The sequence below is a fragment of the Aegilops tauschii genome, chromosome 1 (assembly GCF_002575655.3).
Source record: "Aegilops tauschii subsp. strangulata cultivar AL8/78 chromosome 1, Aet v6.0, whole genome shotgun sequence".
Classification (NCBI taxonomy): domain Eukaryota; kingdom Viridiplantae; phylum Streptophyta; class Magnoliopsida; order Poales; family Poaceae; genus Aegilops; species Aegilops tauschii.
The window spans coordinates 374420061-374442948 of record NC_053035.3 but is presented as its reverse complement, the minus strand read 5'-3'; the positions used below and the strand labels follow the sequence as shown (position 1 = coordinate 374442948).

At 50.3% G+C, this 22888-nt stretch overlaps 2 protein-coding genes across 2 annotated transcripts; both read right to left on the bottom strand.

Moving 5' to 3' along the window:
- Window positions 1-4421: 4421 nt before the first annotated feature.
- On the bottom strand, window positions 4422-5228 carry LOC109772904 (uncharacterized). The gene has a single exon (XM_020331607.4). The coding sequence runs from the start codon at window positions 5015-5017 to the stop codon at window positions 4520-4522; it is 498 nt and encodes a 165-aa protein (XP_020187196.1). The 5' UTR covers window positions 5018-5228; the 3' UTR covers window positions 4422-4519.
- A 395-nt stretch (window positions 5229-5623) lies between these two features.
- LOC109772913 (uncharacterized) lies at window positions 5624-6205 on the bottom strand. The gene has a single exon (XM_020331615.1). It carries the CDS (start codon window positions 6203-6205, stop codon window positions 5624-5626), a length of 582 nt encoding a protein of 193 aa, XP_020187204.1.
- Between the last annotated feature and the right edge of the window lie 16683 nt (window positions 6206-22888).

Sequence of the window (22888 nt, the reverse complement as noted above, 5' to 3'; positions counted from 1 at the left end):
GATGAAAACCACTTGTCATTTTCTTCTACTCCTCGTTGGGTTAGACACTCTTACATATCGAAAGGACTATGATTGATCCCCTATACTTGTGGGTCATCAATGCTCAACGACATATTTGATGGGAGTGGCGAGTTTATCGGCGCAGTGAGGGGGACTCTTGGCCTTTCGCGGGCCTATAAGAGTAAAAGGGAGGACAACACAACTGACCACGCTCCCATTTCCCTATCTACTGCTTCGTCTCTCTCCAGCGCAGATCCGATCTCGCATCCTTTTCCTCCAGCGAGTCCATCCTCCCTCACTAGCCATGGCCGAGACCCTCAAAGGGCACTGGGGTGGTTTCATCGTAACAGACACTATCCAGGAGCTGCCCAGTGCAGGGTACCTGACCACTGATGTCACCGCCCGCGCTCCCGCCGCTGGCCAGCAAGTGCCCGCTCCCAACGCTAGGGAGCGGGTAGTTTTCGTCCCCCACCTCGTCCGAGGGCTGGGGTTCCCGTTGCACCCTTTTGTGCGTGGGGTGATGTTCTACTACAAGCTGGATTTTCATCATCTGGCCCCAAACTCCATCCTTCACTTCGCCTGCTTCATCACGGTCTGCGAGGCTTTCTTTCGCTGCAAGCCACACTTCAGCCTATGGCTGAAGATCTTTGGAATCAAGCCAAAGTCTAGTGGCTCCGATCTCGCGGAGTGCGGAGGGGCCATGATTAGCAAGAACCAGGGGGCTGAGTGGTTCAAAGGCACCTTCATCGAAACAGTGAAGGAGTGGCAGTGGGAGTGGTTCTACATCACCGAACCGCTCGCCCCTGGCCAGCCAGAGGTCCCAGCCTTCTCGACCGGGCCTCCAAAGAAGCTCAAGTCCTGGAGGGAGAAGGGCGTCGCTTGGGGGGACCCGAAGGAGGTGGAGGCCCTCGTCAAAAGGGTCAAATGGTGGTCCACCATGGGGAAGATCGAGCTTGCCAACGTCATCAACGTCATGCTCAACCGTCGCATGCTCCCCCTCCAACTTCGGGTTGCCCCGATGTGGGCACAAAAGCCCGAGGACATGGGTCCCGTCACCGCCTTGTTCCGCTCCACCTTGGCCGCCATGTGGACTAAGCTCATGAAGCTGGCCAAGGACAAGATCCCCGAGGAGGGAGCGGACCTCGGCTTTGAGCATGGCTACGACGCCCCCAGTAAATGTTCGAAGACACGTACCCGAACTCTTCGCCTTTTATACTGACGGATAGATTTTGGCGATTCCTACGCTTAACCTCTGCAAAAGTAGTTGGCCTGGGCGCAAGAAGTGCGATGCCCAGCTCCACTGCCAGAGGAGCCGCCGACCCCGCTGCTCAAAGTGCTCCTCGCCAGGGAGCCGCACGTGGTGGCCCCCAAAGGGAAGAAGTCCCTAAAGGGTAGAGCCAGTGCTCGGGTTCGGGAGACCTCGGTCACCAGGTCAGAAGAGACCCATGCCTCCGCTGCTCATGACGGTGACGCGGTGACGTTGAGGAGATCCCTCCCCCGAAAGGGAAGAGGGCAGCGTCAGAGGACGCCAAGCTCGGCATGCAGCCCAAGGGCTCAAAGAGGCCGAGGAGAACCTCGGCTAGGACCGCCGGCAAGTTTCCAGAAAGAGTCAAGCTCTCTGACGACTCAGAAGAAGACCTCCTCGCAATGGGAAGGAAGAAACCGGTGCCTCGAGGGTAAGCCGTCGTTTTTATACCTTGTCTTTTTATCTGACAAGTTCTTTTGGCAAAGAAGGACTCACAAAGTATCTTTTCTTACGCAGTCCGCCAAAGGTGATCCCCAGCGGTTCCTCGAGCGGGTTGGCATCCGCTAGCGGGACTCTGGAGCCCGCCATTCCTCCCCCAGCGCATGATGCGCTAGGGGAGGCGACATCCACCCTGGCCCCCAATGTTGACACGATGAGGGTCGAGGAGGCGGCCGTCATGGCTGAGGTCGACACCTCGGCGCAACAAGATCCGGCGGAGAGGCACCCCGAGGTCATCGAAGAGGGCCTGGGCCAGCCATCAGTCCATCCGATATCTGCTTCAGCTCCGCCACCGCTGGTGGAGGCTATCCGGGCCAGCACCTCGGCGCCTGGATCCAAGGTCGTCCGTCCTCCCCTGCCAACTGCCCAAGGACGGGCTGGCGCGGGGTGGACCAAGGAAATGGAGGAGACCCTGAAGGGCTCTTCTATTAAGGAAGAGCACCGTGACTTGATAGGTGCAACGTTGCAGGATTTCCGGTCCACAGGGGCCGGCCTACATGAGGTTTTTAAGAACCTTGTAACGAGCTTCGAGGTATGCTTCTATCCTTATACCAAGTTTAATTTGTTCATTTGAGCTTATAGGTTTATGTTGTTGTCCGAGGACATAATGCCGTAAACTTCCAAACGTCTTAGTGAGTGAGTAGCCCCCAACCCCAAAGTTGGTTTCAAGAAACCGGCATTGGGGTTGTGAAAAAATTATAGGAACCTGTTATGCAGCCCCCAGGGCACCGCTTTAAGGCAGCCGTCCCGGTACTTCAACTTTTGCCTTTGTAACAAGGATTTTTTTCTATCAAGTTTCGACCTTGGTTCCGGACTTCGTCTCCGAGGATATTGCGGATATGAACCGGAAGCTCGACGACATCTTGGAGGGGTATTGGGGGTGTCCACCATGTAGACATCGTAAGTAGATGTAGCAGTCCTCCTGCCTGTGTTTACCAGGGTCGAGGTGTCCTCTGCGGTGCCATCAACGTCTTCATCCATGTCCGTGGCCTCACGGTAGTCTAATTAGTCGGTTAAATCATCGACCGTGGCGACTAGGTGAGTGTTGGGTGGGATGTAAATTTCCCGATCGTCGGCTTTAAGTCCGACCTGATCATAGATCGAAGTCTTGTCGTCCGAGATGGACATGCCCTGGATACGGTCAAGCATCTCATTAAGGTGAGACAACTCTTCCGGATTCATTACAGGGTTGTAAGAGGGGCTGACTCAAAGTATGCCCGACCGGTAACTTGACGTGTCTTCGGCGCGAAGGGGGTCCGGGAGTGATTCGGGTTTTGCACCGAGGTCAGGCCCAACCCTGACGTGATTCCCGAAGTGGGGGCCGGATCTACATTCGGGCCGGAGATTCGAAGCGCATTGGCTGAAGTAGTCTCGTCGGGGGTCTCTAACGACGCCGACGGAGATCGATTCCGGGGTCGAGCCCCCGACGCTAGATGGGTTCTCAATTCGGTCGGAGGCCCATCCCGACAGGACGAGCTCACCACGGGAATCCGCAGTGTACTCGAGGCCGCCAAAGGTCATGATCGGACCTGGGGCGTAGTTCTCGACCGAGGTCAGATAGCCTGTCGAGTCGACGCAAAAGACCATGCTGCTGAACACGAAAGGCTGGCCGGGGGCGAAAACGCTCCCGAGGCCATTGGGGCAGTTGATCTGCAGGTGAGCCATCGATCCTTTTGGTGATCGCGCAGCGAAACTCTCAATGAAAGCACCAGTGTCAGTGTCAAAGCTGGCAGACCTTGGGGTAGGAGGTCCCGAGCTATGGATCTTGGGTCGAGGGTAACATGAACGAAGGAGACGATGTTTACCCAGGTTCGGGCCCTCTTGATGGAGGTAAAACCCTACGTCATGCTCTTATTTTATATTGATGAAGATGTATCAAGTACATAGTTGATCTAACTCGAGATCGTAATGTGCGATCTAATTGTAGGGCTAGGCGAATGATTTTGTGTTGATGTCCCCTCTACGAGCTAAACCCTATGGCTTATATACACGCCAGGGAGGGTATCTAGGGTTACAAGGTCGGCAACTAGGAGCTAGGCGGCGGCAGAGATTTTGGAGTACACGTCAAGTCTTCGGGAGAGAGAGTCTTGATCACGCCTCCTGCGTACGGCCTCCGGAGTCCACCTTGACCACGAATGAGGACTTGTCGGCCCATCCCGAGGAGAATGGGCCGACTTGGTTAGTACTGCCTTATCCAGGACACCGTCACCGGGCGTTTGAGGCGCTCGCCTGGACCGCTAAATATGACCGGTCAGTGATCGGGCCGTCCGTCCGCGTGTTTGAGGTGGGTTTAGGACGCCAGGCTATAGATGCTCTTAAGCAGGAAAGACTGTCTTATGCATGGGGTAGTCGTGATTGTATTTGGGCCATTTCGGCCACCCGCTGCGCATACCACATCCGAGTCTAGAGCTCCGACAGCTGCGGCTCCCACCCGACGACAGAGGTTGCGCACGAACTCCGGGTGTCCATTTGACTCCGGTCTCCGCCCGTGATGGCATCGGAGACCAGCAAAATGCCCGCGCGACACGGCCGTGGCCCACACTCCCAGTCTCATCAAGATCTAAAAAGCTCGCACTCAGCGCACAAAGGGCACAAACACGCATGCGCGCAGCGCTCGGCATGCCGAGCTCACCCTGCTTTTGCTCCTCCTCAACGAAAACGAACGAAACAAATGCAACATGAACACCCCAACAATCAACCAAGAGATCAACAAGAGACTGAGAGCAAGTACATTTCGTTACAGCAGAAGCGGCTCGATCGATCGACAATCCGCCATCACAACCGGAAGAGCTTCTTGCACGCCTTGAGGATGTTGTGGTTGCCTCTCTTCTTCTTCGTCTTGGCCTCCTCCTTCGCCTGACCTTCCTCTCGCTGCGCCTCCTTCTTCGTCTCGTGCTCCTTCTCCACGCCGCGCTCCTCCTCCGCCGCCGCATTGTGGTCGTCGCCGTGGTCGCTGTCCCCCTCCATGTCGTGGATCCTCCAGTAGTGCCCGTCGCCCTTGCCGGGAGCCGCCGGGTGCCTCCGCATGGAGAAGGCCCTCCTCATGGCGCCCGGCAGGGCGCCCCGGGCCCTGTCGCCGGACCTGCTGCAGAGCCTCTGGGAGCCGGTGGAGAAGGTCCTCGCCAGGGTGACCGCCCCGATGGCCAGCCCTTCCCACGCGTTGGTCTCCTTGGTGTGGGTCAGCTCCAGCGATCGCCTGGCCCGGGCGCCCCTGGTCGCCACCGCCACCGCCACCGGCGGGGGCGAGGAGGCGAGGTTGGAGTAGCCATTCATCTCGAGCAAATGGATCTAGCTTCCTGTTTCCGCGAAATGGAGCTGGTAATCAAGGAGTCTTTGTGGGCAGGTGCTGCTAATCGGCACAAGGACAAGATCATGGACAAGTGAGAGTTGGTGAACCCCGTGAGAGCATCCAAGATTTGGCCGGAGATTTATATTCACCTCCTGTCTCCTGCACACCACTTATATACAGCCTCGGCGCTTTGTTTATGCAAACCACTAGCACGGTTAGTTTTTCAGCTCGATCGTTGGCCTGGTAAACAGGTCGGTGCAGGGGGGTTAATTACGGGTGGCGTCTACGAGGGTGTGTCATGTGCTCGGTTTTTAGTGCGTGGGTTAGAGCGCGGCGCGCAGCGCTGGCTCCAGCAGCCGCGCTAAAATGCAGCGCGGGCCGCTCCAGCAGGGCGCAAAAAATGCAGCGCGCGTGCTCATTCTACAACATTTTTTACATCGGAAGCATAGATAAAAAAGATAGATTGCATAGATAAAAAACGATACAAAGGTATTTTACATCGGTGCAACTAGATAGATAGTTCGAAAGCATAGATAGATAAAACTACGGTGCAACTAGATAGAAACTACTACGGCATACATAGATAGAAACTACTCCAAGTCGCTACCATCATCACCATCATCATCCTCGTCGGTGTCGTCCGAGGTATCGAGCCACATGTCCAACCAACGTTCATCGTCTGCCGTGAAGATCGACCTCCCACCTGCTGCAACGATATCGGACTGCACATTCGCCAATGCCTTCCGCCGACGCCGGTCCGCCCGCTTCGCGCGGCGCCCTGCCGTCATCTCCGCCCAGTAGGCACTCTCGTCGGCGACGTCCTCCGGGTGGCGACGGCGCCACTCCGCCATGGCTCGCTCGTCTTCCTCGGCGATGAGGAGGCGGCGCTGCCGCCGAGCGTGGCCGGCACGGTCCATGTCGGTGATGAGACGCGGCGGAGGGGCGACGCGCTGCGCCTCCTCGCGCGTGAAGACGTCCCGGAAGTTCATTTGCGACCGGGGCATCTCCAAGCGCCACGCCGCCGCGTTGTACGCGCGGGTCGCCTCGTGCGCGCTCCGGAACGACCCAAGGCCGAGCCGGACGTCGCCGGACCGAATCTCGGCGGAGTACCAGCCGTTGGGGCGCTCGCGGACGCCGCGGTAACCCGAAGAACCCCGGCGGCGCGGCGGCATGGTGGCGCGGTGGTGGCGCGAAAAGCGGCGAAGCAGCGAGGTGGCGAAACAGCGAGGTTGCGAGGGGAGGGCGCGTGGCTGTGTTCTGTGCGCGTGGCGAGCGCGGGATTTTATAGACGCACGCGAAGCGGCGCACCAAATCTACCGCGCCGCGTGCCGCTTTCTCCCGCGCGCGCAAACACTTCCCGCGCGCGATAAGTTCTCGCCACCGCTGGAGCGCGCGGAACCAGCCGGCGCGCGCTAAAACCAAACTTTATCGTGCGGGCGCCTTTTGCCGCGACTGTCGGAGATTCTCGAAGGGAGATGTCTGTTGGAAGATGAAGCACGGTGCTCGACTGCTCGTCTTCGACGTCGATTTTGTATGCCGCGGCCACGTGATTCCAACGGTTTTATAATGGCCTCTGTTCCTAGTGTCTTTGACTTGAGGGGGCCTTAGCTTAGGCGGTGTGGTTAAGTCAGGGTCTACCAGCGGATCGATGTGCTAATGTCCCGTTCGTTGAAAATTACTGCAGTGCTCACGGTGAGGGAAGACATCAGGTCAAATCGAATCGACTGCGGAGTGGAAGTCGGGGCGCATGTGGACCTTGTCGGGCAGATTTTCAGCTACGTACTACCAGCTTTACCACGGAGTTTGACAAGACTTCGTGTTGTCGATGTGGGTAAAGGAGTTGTGAAGGTGATAGAACGCTCAAAGAAGAAAAGAATGGCGTTGATTAACTTTTTTCCCTCTAATTAAAGAATAAAGGAGAAGCGGTCTATCCGTCACTTTTGTGCAGTTGGAAAAGGCGTGCAGGTTGTCGACGTTCAGGCCAGCCGCCAACGCAAAGAGGCTCTCGACTCGCCGGCGACACAAGCAGGGTGCGCCACCAAGAGATGAAGAGATGGAGAAGCGCGACGAACTTGCCATTTGACACTGCTGCCGCAAACTCGCAATGCTGCACCTACGAAAGGTTAGGCAAGCAGATTACATAAATGCTGATGTGGACATCTGTGATTGGGAATAGGTGAGAGGATGGGCTCACCTCGGTGAAATTAGGGGGCGGGGGCAAAATAATTTGTTCGAAGGTTACGTCGCAGTCCAGCAAAGATTACGTAGGTGTAGGATTATTGCACCGGTTAACATTTATTTTTGAGTAACTTGCACCGCTTAACATGCATTTCATTAACTGGCGCCAAAAGGCATTTGGAAATGGGCCGAAGCTTCAGAAGCTTTTCAGCCGGATTTATTTTTTGCGTTTTAGTATTTTTCCGGACCGGTTTTGTTCAGGTTTTCAATTTTCCTTTTAATTTTTTCCTTTTGTTTTAAATGCATGAAACTTTTGAAATTCGATTTTTTTTCTAAATTCATAAAAAATATCAAAATTTTGAACTTCTTAAAATCCAGTTTTCAAATTCGTGAACTTCTTTTCAAATAACAAGAAAGCTTTTAAAATTCGTGAGCATTTTTCAAATTATCATGAACTTTTTCAACCTCTTTCAAATTTTGAATTTGTTTTCATTTTCTGTGAACTTTTTTTTCCAAAATTATTATTTGTTTTCCCTACTTCATGAACCTTTTTTATACTTTTCCCCATGAATTGTTTTGCAAATCTATGAAATTTTTAGAATTTAATGATGTTTTTCAAAGTGTACAAACCTTTTCCAAATTATGAACTTTTTTTAGTTCATGAGCATTTTTTGGGTTTTGTAAACTATTTTATTTTTTAATGCATGAACTTTTTTCAAATTCACAAAAAATCCATATTTCAAGATTTTTATCAAATTCATGAACTTTCCTCAAACTAATGAATTTTTTAAAAAGAATCAATAAACCTTTTTTGTGATCAATTTTTTTTCAACCTCAAACGAAATCAACCGGTTTTTTTCCTACTAGACCAATAGCTGGAAGAAAAACTATTGGGTGAAGCAAGCGCCTAGCGCAAAGTTGGGTGGCGACCCTGCTTGCATGCGTGCGAGCACCAGCTTGCTAACTAGCGCTTCAGGCGTTGAAGAGGAGGACTCGTCACCATGACACGCACAACAACTATGTACTCTGCAAAAAGAGCAAACGACCCAAAGTTCGGGTGTCCTCTCGGCCCCTTGGGTCAAACGACTTTGGACGTGCATACATAATGACACGGAATCGAGCAGTCGCGACTGCTCACCCGGGGATATCCTATTCGTCGCTCGCGGCGGAGAATTGGCGGTGATATGCACTAGCAACAACGCGAGCGACGAGAGATGGGCCGGCCCATTTCCAGCGTTTACACAGTGCGGCCAATCGATTTTGGGAGGTGTTTGTTCTATCACAAGTTTAGATCATCTTGTGGAAAAAGGAAAGAAAAAATAAACAAATTTATCCTATTCTAACAATGAGAGGTGTGTTTTGGAATATGAGAGGATTTGATGGTGACATTAAGAAAAGATTCTTTAGAGAGTTAGTCATGGATTAAAAAAGTGGATTCTCAGGATTACAAGAAACCATGAGTCAAGAATTTTCTAGATTTGACCTGTAGAATATATGTGTAGGCAGAAATTTTCGTTGGCACCACACACCCTCTAGTCGAAGTCTGTGGCCTTCTTTGAGAGTTTATTACACTTCTTTAGATGTAATTTCTCAAGACGATGGTGACTGTTATATTAAGATGACTGTCAGGGATGTTAAAGACAAATTTATTTGGGATTTGGTGCTAGCCAATGAAGAAATCCAGTCAAACAGGAAAGAAAAATTCGAAGCTTAACTTTCTGCGTTTTTTTTCTTTTCAAAATGGCCTTAACCCTATCCTAGTAGGAGGGGATTTTAACATCATTAGAAAAGCCATGAAAAGAACAAACCTGACTCTCCTGGGCACTAGAGCTTCCTGTTCAATGCTAGCATTGAGCAAGCTAGTCATAGAGAACTTGATCTTAATGGAAGGCAACACACTTACTTAGGGTAATAATTAAAAAATCCTAATTTTGAGAAATTAGACATGGTACTATGTTGCTCAGATAGGGAGGAAAATTATCCCCTGACTGAAGTTACTACCCTAGTTAGGGAAAAATCAGATCGCACTCCTTTGTATTTAGACTCATGAGATGTGCGAAAAACTGACCCCGTATTTAGATATGTGAACTCTTGGTTCTTAAGGGAAGGAATTCAGAAACTGGTGATTGACACCTGGTTGGACCCTACTCTAAGGAGATCCAACACTGAAAAGTGGCAATTCAGATTGAGAAAGCCTAGGGCCAAATTGAGGGAATGGAATAGAAATATGAATGTGTGGTATAGGACCCTGAAAAAGGACATCCTTACTAAATTAGACAAACGTTGACACACACGTTGTGAGATATTTGGTCTGATTAATGAGATAAGACATGACTAAAATACGTGAGAGCTCAGTTATATAGTATTATGTAACAAGAGGAATTAAAATGGAAACAAAGAGCTAAAGTTACTAAACCGATGGAAGGAGAAGCTAATACCAAATATCTACATGCTAAGCCTAATGGTAGGCGCACGAAAAACATAATTAAGAAACATTATAACGAAGCCACCTACGCTCATCCTCGACGTTTTAGCGTCCTAAACCGTCTAATCCCACTTGTGAACGACCAAGATCATCAAAGTGTGATGTGTGCCTCATTTGCTTCATTCATGGCACTTACCGGCCAACCCAACTTAACCAGGCTGCTACTCTTCAAACCAACCTAGAAGCCTTGTTGTTAACCAAGCCGAAATGTTATGGTTGCATTGTCGGGAGAGGATAACTCTTGTCGGATGGGCCTACCTCTCAGTGTTGCGCGTTGTTGTATTGCTAGTGCATAAACAAATCTTTTGGTGGCCTTTTGTTCACCAGGCTTTCGGATGTGTGAAGCCACTTCGAGGGCCTTCGTTCTTATAATGCACAGTCATGTTTCACTTTGGCGATTATGAAATCTAGATGGTAAATATACTTCTCAATTTTTTGGCAACATACTTCTCATATAATCGGAAGCTTGTAGAGAAAACAAGGATACGCCTTTGGGCAACAATCTTCATTGATATGCTAGATAGATAACATCAGTAGCTTTGTCAACCTTTTTGCTCGAGGACAAGCAAGGCTTTAGCTTGGGGAGGTAGATGAGTGGATTTTTGCATCACTTCTTATACACTATTCTAGTACAAAAATCCCTCATGTCATATCCATCTAGCAAATTTGTTGGCAAACGTAGTAATTCAAAAAAATTCCTACGATCACGCAAGATCTATCTATGAGAAGCATAGCAACGAGCGGGGAGAGTGTATCCACGTACCCTCGTAGACCGAAAGCGGAAGCGTTAGCTAACGCGGTTGATGTAGTCGAACGTCTTCACGATCCAACCGATCCAATTACCGAACGTACGGCACCTCCGTGTTCAGCACACGTACAACACGATGACGTCCCTCGAGCTCTTGATCCAGTAGAGGGTCGAGGGAGAGTTCCATCAGCACAACGGCGTGGCAACGATGTTGGTCATGTGATCCGCGCAGGGCTTCACCTAAGCACTACGACAATATGACCGAGGTGGTAAACAGTGGAGGGGGCACCGCACACGACTAAGAAACAACTGTTGTGTTTTGGGGTGCCCCCCACCCCCGTATATAAAGGAGGAGGGGAGGAGGCGGCCGGCCTAGGGGGGCGCCAAAGGGGGGATTCCAACTAGGACTCACAATCCTAGTTGGACTCCCTTTCCTTTTTCCGGAGGAGGGAAAGAGGGAAGGGACAGAAGAGGAGAAGGAAAGGGGGGCGCGCTCCCTTCCCTAGTCCAATTCGGACTCCCTATAGGGAGGGGCGCGGCCACCCCTTGTAGGCTGCCTCCCCTCTCCCCTATGGCCCATGTAGGCCCAATATTCCCCCGGGGGGTTCCGGTAACCCCTCGGTACTTCGGAAAAATACCCGAATCACTCGAAACCATTCCGATTTCCGAATACCACCTTCCAATATATGAATATTTATCTCTCGACCATTTCGAGACTCCTCATCATGTCCGTGATCTCATCCGGGACTCCGAACAAAATTCGGTCACTATTGGGGATATTACCACTGGGCGTAAACCGGCCAGGAGAGGCCGGGTTAACCCCATAAGTAGTTCATGTGTATCTGAAGTCCATGAAGACAGACAGTGACGCTTTATGAAAGCCTAGGGCCCAAAGCCGGTTTAAGGCCTGTAGACATAAACCGACATTGATATGTAAACTTGTGTTGTAAGATAGAAGTAGCAAAGACCGAGCCGGACATGATTATGAGCCGGCCTCGGGATTGTGTAAACCGAGGGGCGTCAACCCATGTATATAAGGGGACGACCCGACGGTGGTTCAAGGACAACAGACAAGAACTCGAGACTCAGGCAAAGCGTATTCGCTCCCTGGTCATCGAAACCCCAACAATTCCATCACAACTAGATGTAGGCTTTTACCTTCATCGTAAGGGGCCGAACTAGTATAAAACTCTCTTGCGTCCCTTGTCCGCTTTAACCCCTTTAAGTTAACCCGTAGCGATGGCTCCACGACTAAGTCCTTTCTCTAGGACATCTGCCGTGACAAAACCACGACAGTTGGCTCCCACCGTGGGGCTATCGCACGATGGTTTCAAGTTCTTGGAGGGCAACTTCGAAGGACTCAAGGGTTACGCTGTGGGCCGGATGACCAAGAGTCATCGCGGCAAGCTCTACATCGACGATGCAGGCTGGGGCCCCGAGGCCGGCTCAATCGAGTACGGGTACCGGGTCCCCTTTGGTGGCATACACGTTTTCATTGGCAAGATCGGCGAACCGGGCCCTGAGCCGGACATCTGCACCGACCTCATCGAAACGGCTCAGCGTGCGAGATCTGCCCGGGTCAAGCCTGTCATGAAGCGTGCCTTCGTGGGAGTTATCCATGGAGAGGAATCTGAGGATAGATCAGAATCTGGTGGTGAGACCATGGTTTATTCTAGCGACGAGTCATCGACCGGAGAGACCGAGTCGTTATATCAGTTACAAGATGGCCGGATTGGGGGCTATTCCGGACCCCTTTGATCTACCAAACCGGGTTGCGATCTTCATGGCCAGTACGCAACTGGCGCTCCACTCTTCGACCGCAGCGGCGATGATTTCCGGAACGACAGCGGCAACAGCGGCCGGGGCAGGAGGCCCTGTGCGACCGCCAGCTCAGGTTCTATCTGATTTGTTTGACGCGTGGGCAACGCTGATGGCGGAGGTTAACCCGGCGGATCAGGATGCACGCAATGCTGAAATCGCGAAAGTGAAAGATCAGATCACCCAGGCCAAAGCCGACTTAGCAGCTGAGGATACCAGGATGGCCGTGGAGCGGGCCACTTTGGATGCACACGCTTACCGGATTATGCTGGATCAGAGTGCGTCGAACGAAGTCCTGAAGAGGAGGTACCGATCTCGCCTGCCGCCGGTTTATGACGCTAGAAATCTCTTTAACACCCCAGGAGCAGGGACCAGTAATCCGCCGGTGGTAAACCGGGCGGAGGCACCTGGAGCAGGGGCGCCGGTTCAGCCACGTTTGGTGGATCCGCCTCGTCAGAACAACATTGTAACACCACATGTCTCCACGCCACCGGGTCATTACTCTAACCCGATGGACAACATTGTCGTTGCCGCTTCACGGCTGGCGGCCATCCCGATCGAAGGCGATTCTTCGGCGGCGGTCGAGACGCGTCGGGTTAAGGAGCTTCTTCAGACAGCCTTGGTTCAACAGGAGGCTTATTCATATAGTCGTGATCGGATTCATTCCACTCCCCGTCCAAGCCGGAATTACAGCAGGCGTATGGATGAACCGGCAGTGTCAAGCAATGCGCGGAACCGTGATCCGCCCCATGGCAATAACCCAGCGGGTGGTGCTGGTGATGCTCAGGAGGTGGTGGACCGGGCTCGGGCACGCAGAGAAGCCGAGTTAGCGGCGCAGCATGAAGCCCGTCAGCTTACTCCGGTTCGTCCAACCACATCGGTGGAACCAGGGGTTACCTCTAGTTCTTTGGGAGTGCCGTGTCTCGTCCCGGCGTTGCGCAATGTGTGTCTGCCCAAGGATTTCAAGGGCCCGCGCAAGGTGCCGAATTACACCGCCGATTTATCCCCTGAAACATGGGTCGAAAGCTATGAGATGGCCATGGAGATGCTGGATGTGGATGAGGCGGCGTGTGCGAAATACTTCACCATGATGCTAGAAGGGACGGCCCGCACTTGGCTAAAGAGCTTACCGGCTAATTCTATCAGGTCATGGGCCGAGTTGAGAGCCCGGTTTATTCAGAATTTCAAGGATACATGCATGTAGCCCATGTCAATTGTGGACTTAGCTGCCTGTGTCCAGGAGGAAGGAGAGTCAACAACCCATTGGGTGCGCCGGGTTTCAGAGATTTTGCATTCATCGGACCGCATCAACGCTGACACCGCAGTTTTAACATTGGAGGGCAATTGCCGGTTTGAACCCCTGAAGTTGAAGTTGGGACGGCTCAAACATCATTGTAATGACATGGGAACCCTCATGGCTGCACTGGTGAAGTATGCCGACTCTGATAGTACCAAGGATCCCGAGTCTAACCATGATAAGACAGGGAAGGGAAAAAAGAGCGGCAACGCCAAGGGGCAGCACCACAACCCGACGTGTCATGGAAACGGCGGCAAGCATAAGGCGGACCACAGATTAGACTTTGTGGCTAATACTAATACACATGACAAGGGCCAGCGGCGTAAGGGTAAACCGCCCCAGTGCGGTGGAGGGCCAAGTCCTAATCCGGACCGTTTGTCTTATCTGTTGAACCAGCCCTGTCCGAAGCATGGGACGAAGGAGATCCCGTCCACGCACCTCTGGAAAGATTGTTACATCATGCAAGAGTTCAAAAATTCTGATTCTTTCCGGTATGATCATGGACCAAGAGGCGGTTCGGGCCCCGGGTCTCATGGGCCGGGTTATGGTGGAGGAAATTCCGGTTCAGGCTTCCACGGCAATTAGGGTGGACATAACAATCAAAGTAATCAGGGTAACCAAGGTGGCTATAATCATCAGGGCAATCAACAGCAGGAGCAGTCGGGTTACCAGAGCAACCCGAAGCAGTTGAATAGCGGATAGTATCATGTCTTCACCACTAGCTTGGACAAGCGTGATCAGAAGCTTCATAAAAGGGCGGTGAATGCCGTTGAACCGGCGGTGCCCCGTTATTTGTGATGGTCCGAGCAGCCGATTGTGTGGAGTAGAGAAGATCATCCACCCCGGGTTGACAATCCGGGTCATCTGGCTCTGGTGGTGGCACCTCAGGTGGGAGGTTATAAGTTCACTAAGGTACTCATGGATGGAGGGAGGAGTATCAATATCCTTTATTATGAAACTTTCCGTCGCATGGGGTTAACAGATAAAAATCATAAACCGTCCAATACGGTGTTCCATGGTGTGGTGCCTGGTAAGTCGGCATATCCTGTTGGTAAGATAGCTCTGGAGGTGGCTTTTGGAGATGAGCATGACTCGAGATCAGAAACCTTGACCTTTGAAGTGGTGAAAATCAGAAGCCCGTATCATGCCCTATTTGGACGGCCTTGTTATGTCTATCAGAAACCGTGCATGGAAGCCGCAAGGTTGCTCTGGAGTGTGAGGAAGGTGATGCGGCTTATGCTGAGTCGGTTTGTGCAACAGAGGAGTTGAAGTTTTACAAGGACAATGTTAATCCGGCAGATATGACTTCGTTGAAGAAACCAACTACAGAGCATGATCCGGCCCTGAAGTTTAAATCGACTGATGAGACTAAGCTTGTTGACTTCGTGCCTGGCGATTCGTCCAAGCAGTTTAGCATCAGCGCTAACTTGGATCCGAAATAGGAAAGCGCGCTCATCGAGTTCATCCGTGAGAATCGGGACATCTTTGCATGGAAGCCTTCTGACATGCCAGGTGTATCGAGAGAACTCGCTGAGCACACTCTCAATGTTGATCCCAAGTATAAACCGGTCAAGCAGTTTCTCCGCCGGTTCAATGAAGAAAGACGCAAAGCTATTGGAGAAGAAGTAGCCAGGCTCTTGGCGGCTGGATTTATCGTTGAAGTATTCCATCCTAAGTGGTTGGCTAATCCGGTGCTGTTCCTTAAAAAGAACGACACTTGGCATATGTGTGTGGACTACACAGACCTTAACAAAGCTTGTCCAGCAGATCCTTTTGCCCTCCCTCGTATTGATCAAATTATTGATGCTACGGCGGGTTGCGAGCGTTTGAGCTTTTTGGATGCATATTCTGGTTATCATCAGATCAAAATGGCAGTTAAGGACCAGGAGAAGACAGCCTTCATAACTCCCTTTGGAGCCTTCTTCTATGTGTCCATGCCCTTTGGGCTCAAGAGTGCCCAGGCGACTTATCAACGGTGTGTGCAGAATTGTCTTCATAAACAGATCAGCCACAATGTTCACGCCTATGTGGATGATATTGTGGTGAAATCAAGGAAGAAGGAGACATTGATTGATGACTTGAAGGAAACCTTCGATAACCTACGGGTTTACAAAATGATGCTTAATCCGGCCAAGTGCATCTTTGGTGTACCTGCAGGCAAGCTCTTGGGGTTTTTGGTGTCTAACCGGGGTATTGAAGCTAATCCGGAAAAGATCAAGGCCATCACCTCCTTGGCCAAACCGAACTGTATCAATGATGTTCAACGCCTGGCAGGACAGATTGCCGCGTTGAGCCGGTTTATCAGTCGCCTTGGCGAGAAGGCCATCCCTTTGTATCATATGCTGAAGAAAACGGATAACTTCGTGTGGAGTGACGCCGCTAATGAAGCATTTGAGGACTTAAAGCGGCAGCTGGCTAATCCGCCGGTTCTCGCTGCTCCGGTTGACAAAGAGCCATTGTTGCTATATGTGGCAGCTAACGCCCGGGCTGTTAGTGTGGCTATTGTGGTGGAGCGCAAGGAGGCCGGAAAGGAATATCCGGTTCAACGGCCGATCAACTATATCAGTGAGGTACTTATTGAGTCCAAGCAGAGGTACCCGCATTGGCAAAAATTGGTGTATGGGGTTTTTATGGCAAGCCGGAAGCTTAAGCAGTATTTCCAAGGTCATCCCATCACGTCACGGTGGTCAGCTCTGCTCCGTTGGGAGATATAATCCAGAACAGGGAAGCAACTGGCCGGATTGCTAAGTGGGATATAGAGCTCGGGCCTCATGGGTTGAAATACATACCACGAACGGCGATCAAATCTCAGGCATTTGTGGATTTCATCAATGATTGGACAGAATTACAAGCGCCAGAGGAGAAGCCGGATCATACTTATTGGACTATTCATTTTGATGGGTCCAGGCAATTGGAGGGCTCGGGGGCTGGAGTCGTATTAACTTCCCCACGAGGTGATAAGTTTTGTTATGTTCTCCGTTTAATGTTCCCTTGCACTAACAATGCAGCTGAATATGAGGCTTTACTCCATGGTCTTCGGATGGCTAAGGAGATGAACCTAAGCCGAGTTAAGTGCTTCGGTGACTCAGATCTGGTGGCTCAACAAGTGTCCAGCACATGGGATTCCAAGGACCCACTAATGGCAGCATATCGTAGTGAGGTGGATATTGTTGCAGGTCACTTTAAAGGTTATCAGGTGGATCATGTGGACTGGTGGAAGAATGAAGCGGTGGACGCTTTAAGCCGCCTGGGTTCCCAACGTAAACCGGTTCCACCTAATGTCTTCCTGGATGTTTTGCATAATCCGTCCGTCAAGCTCCCTGGTGAAGAGGATTTGGCTGTTCCTGATCCGGAGGCTCAGTTGGTGGCGGCTCTTCATGTTATCCCGGATTGGACGGTTCCATATCTGGTGTATATGAACCGGGGCGAGTTACCAGAGGATGAAACTTTGGCCAGACAGGTAATCCGGCGGTCCAAGTCCATGACTATTATCAATGGAGAGTTACATCATTGCAGTGTGACAGGGGCGTTTCAACGCTGTGTGTCTCCTGAGGAAGGCCGTGAAATTTTGCGTGAGATCCACGAAGGAGATTGTGGTCACCACGCCGGTTCAAAATCTTTGGTGGCCAAGGCGTTTCGTCATGGTTTCTATTGGTTGACAGCTCATGCTGATGCTGAGGACTTGGTCAAAAGATGTGATGGCTGTCAGAAATTCTCAAGGCGCACTCATGTACCGGCTCAAGAATTGAGGATGATTCCAATCACCTGGCCGTTTGCAACTTGGGGCCTGGATATGGTTGGGCCTCTCAAGAGATCCAAGGAAAAGAAGACCCACCTTTTGGTGGCGGTTGATAAGTTCACGAAGTGGGTGGAGGTAGAGCCAGTTAGTAAGTGTGATGCAGCTATGGCAGTTCAATTCATCAAAAAGGTGATCTTCCGGTTTGGCTTTCCACATAGCATTATAACAGACAATGGTACCAATCTGTCAAAAGGTGCCATGAAGGAGTTCTGTCAACGTGAGCACATCCGGCTTGACGTGTCATCAGTGGCTCACCCCCAGTCCAATGGTCAAGCGGAGAGGGCCAATCAAGAGATCTTGAGAGGCATCAAACCCCGGCTTATGGTTCCTTTGCAACGCACGCCAGGTTATTGGGTTGAGGAGTTACCTTCTGTGTTATGGAGCATCAATACCACACCCAACAGATCAACAGGATACACACTGTTCTTCATGGTTTATGGAGCGGAAGCGGTTCTTCCTAGTGACATCCGTCATGACTCACCTCGTGTAGCGGCATATGTTGAAGCTAACAACGAGAAGGCACGGCAGGAATCTCTTGACCTGTTAGATGAGGAGCATGACATGGCGGCAGCCCGTTCGGCGATTTATCAGCAAGATCTGCGTCGTTATCATAGCCGCCGGGTTAGAACCAGAACCTTTCAAGAAGGCGATTTGGTGCTTCGACTCATCTAGGATTAGACGGACATGCACAAGCTATCCCCCCCTTGGGAAGGACCCTTTGTGGTCAGCAAGAATCTACACAACGGGTCATACTATCTAATCGATCTTCGAGAGCGCAAAGACTCACGCAAATCGGAGGAGGAGACCAACCGACCGTGGAATATTGCTCATCTTCGACCTTACTATACTTGAGCCATAGGCTCTGCTCATGTACATATTATGACAATGTGTATATTATGATCAATATAATAAACCGGAACCTCAGCTAAAGCGGGTATCTGTTGATTTTCTTACATCATGTGTGGTTACATGGAGCTTCTGTTTATAAAGCAGCGTCCGGTTTACCCCTTGATTCAGCTTCTCAAAGCTTTATGTTACATCACTTGGGGGCTTGGTCGTATCCGAACCATAGCTACACCTCTTGATCGGCGCAATGCCACAACATCACTTGGGGGCTTGGTCGTATCCGAACCATAGCTACACCTCTTGATCGGCGCAATGCCACATCATCACTTGGGGGCTTGGTCGTATCCGAACCATAGCTACACCTCTTGATCGGCGCAATGCCACAGCATCACTTGGGGGCTTGGTCGTATCCGAACCACAGTCACACCTCTTGATCGGCTCAAAGCCACATCAATCCGGGGCCAAAGATAGTGTTGTAAAACAACAGCTCAAACATAGGCACCCACTGAGCACAGCTCACAATGTTGCTTGGGGATTCTTTGCTGTCGAAATGAACTAAGAATCTACACTTGTAACAGGCTATCAAGCCATGGCTTGGAAGCCTGGTGTATACACCTAAAACCCCGGGTTAACCTGCCTATTTAAGTAAGTCACTCCGCCTAGGTAAACCTGGTATGACCCTTCAAACTTTGACAAGTTACTCTAAAATGAAGACCCTGAACTTGTCAAGTTAGAACGATGATTGGTTAAGGATTGAGGACCATCTTAAAAGGCTTTGCAAAAATGGTTTAACTCAGTGGCCTGGCAGCCCATGAAAAGCCTCGAATTTGGGGCCTGGCAGCCCGTGAAAAGCCTCGACTACAACGGTTTTATTTGCCTTTTGCTAAGTTTTGCTTTCTTTTGATAAGATTTGTGATGTTTTCAAACCAGTGTTTATCAACCCAGTTAGGCTGTCAACTACAAGTTGTCAGTACATGATCAAGTTATAATTTGGAGACTATCAGCCCGGTCTGGTTTTGACTCAAAGTCACCAGTATAGAATAAACCGGTGTTTATCATAACCCGGAACAGTTTTATTGTCAACCAATATCATATAACAGGAGTTATTTATATTCCAGATTAGGGTTATGACCCTCACTACAAAGTTGGTCAACCAAAATTATGCCTAAAGGTCACAGGTATCATATATTTCGATATTTGGTTATCTTTACAACCTTGGTCATATATATGTATTTAGGTATCATGACCCGCCCGGTGGTAAACCGCCAGGGCGCTTTAAGCTTCTTATCTGCAGGAACAGCTTGAATAAATGGCTATGGATTATGAACATCATATCTTAAGCATGTCGGATTAAGCAAGCATCGGTCGCAGATAAATATGCACGAAGGCGTAACAGACCAAGTGTTTTAACAAGCCTATTACAAGGCGTTTCAGTGCCCAAAAGGATAATGGTTTTCTCAAATACGTGTTACAGCATGTAGAAGGCTAAATCGGCCTCCGAATTATGATTGATCACCAGCTTGCCCTGACGGCTGCGGATCATCTTGCACCGGTTCATCCTCTTCGTCTCTACCCAGCAGATGGAAGTCAATAGTTGTCCAGTCGATTCCAGTTAATGCTTGGAACACAGCTTCGTCGCTTATAAGGGTGGACGGTTCAATATCAGGGGCATAAGTGTGCTTACGGATTGGAGGGATCAGATTTTGCGCTTCCGGAATTGGTGCAGCAACCCGTCTGTTCTTGTCATCATAACTTGCCTGATAGTATGAGAGATCAGCGTCTTCAGCCAATTGACAAGCCAGTGGACGTACTTCCCGGTTTATGGCACGGAGATCCTCCTGGCCAAATTCTGATCCGTCTTCTTTTAAGCTTGGGAAGCCATGTCCACCGGATCAAGATCAGGCACCCACGCCTTTACCCGGGCTAGAGCGGTCAGAGCTCCGGCCCTTGCCGCAGCTTTCTTTAGTTCTTCAACCCGGGCAGGCAGCATGGATAGACTTTCTAAGTTGTCCTTGATCAATGTTGGAGGAGGTTTATTATGTGAAGCGGTGCAGATGATCCGCTGCGCACCGGTATACAGCTGCTCTATCAGAATATAGGCCGCTTTCAATTTCTTCTGTACACCAGAGCCCAGATGGCTAATACGAGTTCCTGCATCATTATAAACGTCAGTAAACCAGTAACACATGGGAAGATATGTTGAAAGTATAAAGCAAGGATGCTTACCAAACACAGCAGCGGTCATAGCATGTACTTGCCGCTTTACACCAGTCAGCTCGTCTACCACCGGTTTGAGAGCTGCTTCGGCGTCTTCAGCTCTTTTCTGCAAAGCGGATTTCTCTGTGTTCCAATCCGCCCGCTCCTTGTTGAAGCCCTTTTTCAGTTTCTCCATAGCGCATAGAGCGCTGGTCAATTCTTCCTTCGCTTTGGAGGTTTCAGCTTGCTGGGATTTGAGGTTCTCTTGCAGATCAGCGGTTTGGCTTTCCTTCTTGCTCAGTTCAGCCTATAAAGAGACAGATATATAATGAGTTAAGATGCATTGTTGCAAATAGGAAATTGTTACTAAGTCCCGGTTTAAATTGCTATCTTAAACCGTCACTTGGGGGCTACTGGAGTTGATAAGCTGCAATTAAATATAAGAGAGAAACACTTATGAAGTTACCTCATATCTCTCCTTCATCATATTTACCAAACCGGCTTCATAGTCACGGCTGGTGTACAGACGGTTCAGGAAGCCAGAGTGAAGGTCTTGAACATTCAGATGGGCATAATTTGACAAATCGGCGTTCCATTTGCCTTTACCAATTGCAGAGAGCTCATCTTTGGCAGTATGCTTTGACAAAGCGACAGGATTGCCCGAAGCAGTATGGCCAGTGCCAGTAATCATAATGTCATCATCTTTGTCATCAGCAGCCGTTACTGGGGTTGGCGATTTGTCAGTATTTTTAACTGGACTTGCCGGTTTATTGTCAGTTCGGACGGGGCTGGTTGGCTGGTTAGCATGGCTTGTGGTGTCAACTTCTGCCTGCTCAGCAACGAAGTCATGATCTTGAGGCGGTGGGTCATTCAGTATGGCATCAATGTTGGTCTCTTCAGGATCTGGAGTTTTCTCCGGTTCAACAACCACGTCTTCATCAACCGGTTTATTCAACCGAGCTTTCTTGGTGGGTCTGGGCTTGGCGCTGAGAAAAATAAACATGAGGATCAGTACAGTATATCAAAATAGTAACATCAAGGATAGCAACAAGTGTATAGCTCACCCAAGAACCGTTTTGAGGGGTGGAAGTTTTGTGGCCGACGATTCGCCAGAAGATGAGTGAGAAGTACCCTGATAATTTGAATCGGACGGGTTAAGAGGCTGGCGGAAACAACCTGCTTTGGGGCATGAAGTATCAATGGGATAAGAGACCTCTGATCGGCATTTCCGAACCGGACTGTTTGGTAAACCGGCGGAGGTAACTACCTGGCCGCTGTGCTGGGTTGTGCGGCGAGCCTCGTGCTGCTGCGTCTTCAAAAGAAAGTTTGGGTCCAAGTAAGCAAGGGGGTGAGAAAATTTTACTTTCCGGTTTGCTTGACGGATTTTTGATGTTGGCAGAGGATCTGAATCGGAGGAAAGAATGGTTACCTCTACATCATCAGCATGACTGCCTTTAGCGTCGTCCTGATAATAGTCATTGTCAATGAGATGTACGAAAAATGAACCAAGAGAGTCAAGTTCTACCTCTGATTCCGGATTACGCACATCGTCATCAGCTGGTAGCTCGGAGGATGCAGTGGTCCTTTTCTTGGCAGGTTTTTTGATAACCTTGGTCTTTGGACGAACTGGCTTGACCGGTTTATCTTGCGGCTTGACCGGTTTGTCTTGTGGTGGTTTCTTGTTCCAGAATGGATCATCACCCTGTCAGAAAAAAATCACACTTTTAGAGAATATTTGGACAAAAGCAACTTCACATAAAAAATTATATGATTCTTACAGCTGGCGGTTTGTTGAAAGCACAGAAAGGGAGTAGTCCGGTTTGGGCACAAACAGCCTCCGGTTCGTTCAGCATTTTGTTTACAGCCTCAGTGACTTCTGCATCTGTAAGCTGAATGTCAATGTGCCGCTGAGCATCCTTCAAACTCCCCGTATACTCACACATCAAACCGGAGCGCTGGCTTAAGGGCAGAATACTCCAGCTTATCCAGCAACGAGCAAGATCAACTCCTGTCAAACCGTTCGCCATGAAGTCTCTAAGCTTTGATAATTGGGGAGCATAGTTGGCCCTTTCTATTGCCATCAACCTCTGAGGAAAAGGATGTGTGTTGCTAAGGCGTTCAGGGCGGTAACCCGGCAGGGGGTTTTCATCAGGTGGAGATGTATCCATGCAATAAAACCAAGTCTGGTTCCACTCTTTGGGGTGACTGTGGAGTTTGGGATGAGGGAAGGTGACTTCCTTCCTTTTCTGAACCGCCATTCCGCCCAGTTCCGTATTGGGTCCATCCGAGAACTCTATGCGACGGTTTAAGTGAAAGAAATCCCTAAACAGTTCGACTGTAGGTTCCTCTTGCAGATAAACCTCACAGAAGACTTGGAAGTGGCAGATGTTGGTCACGGAATTGGGACCGATGTCTTGAGGGCGCAGCTGAAAATTGGCTAGTACATCTCGGAAATTTTTTGAACCGGGAGGGCTAAAACCTCATCCGA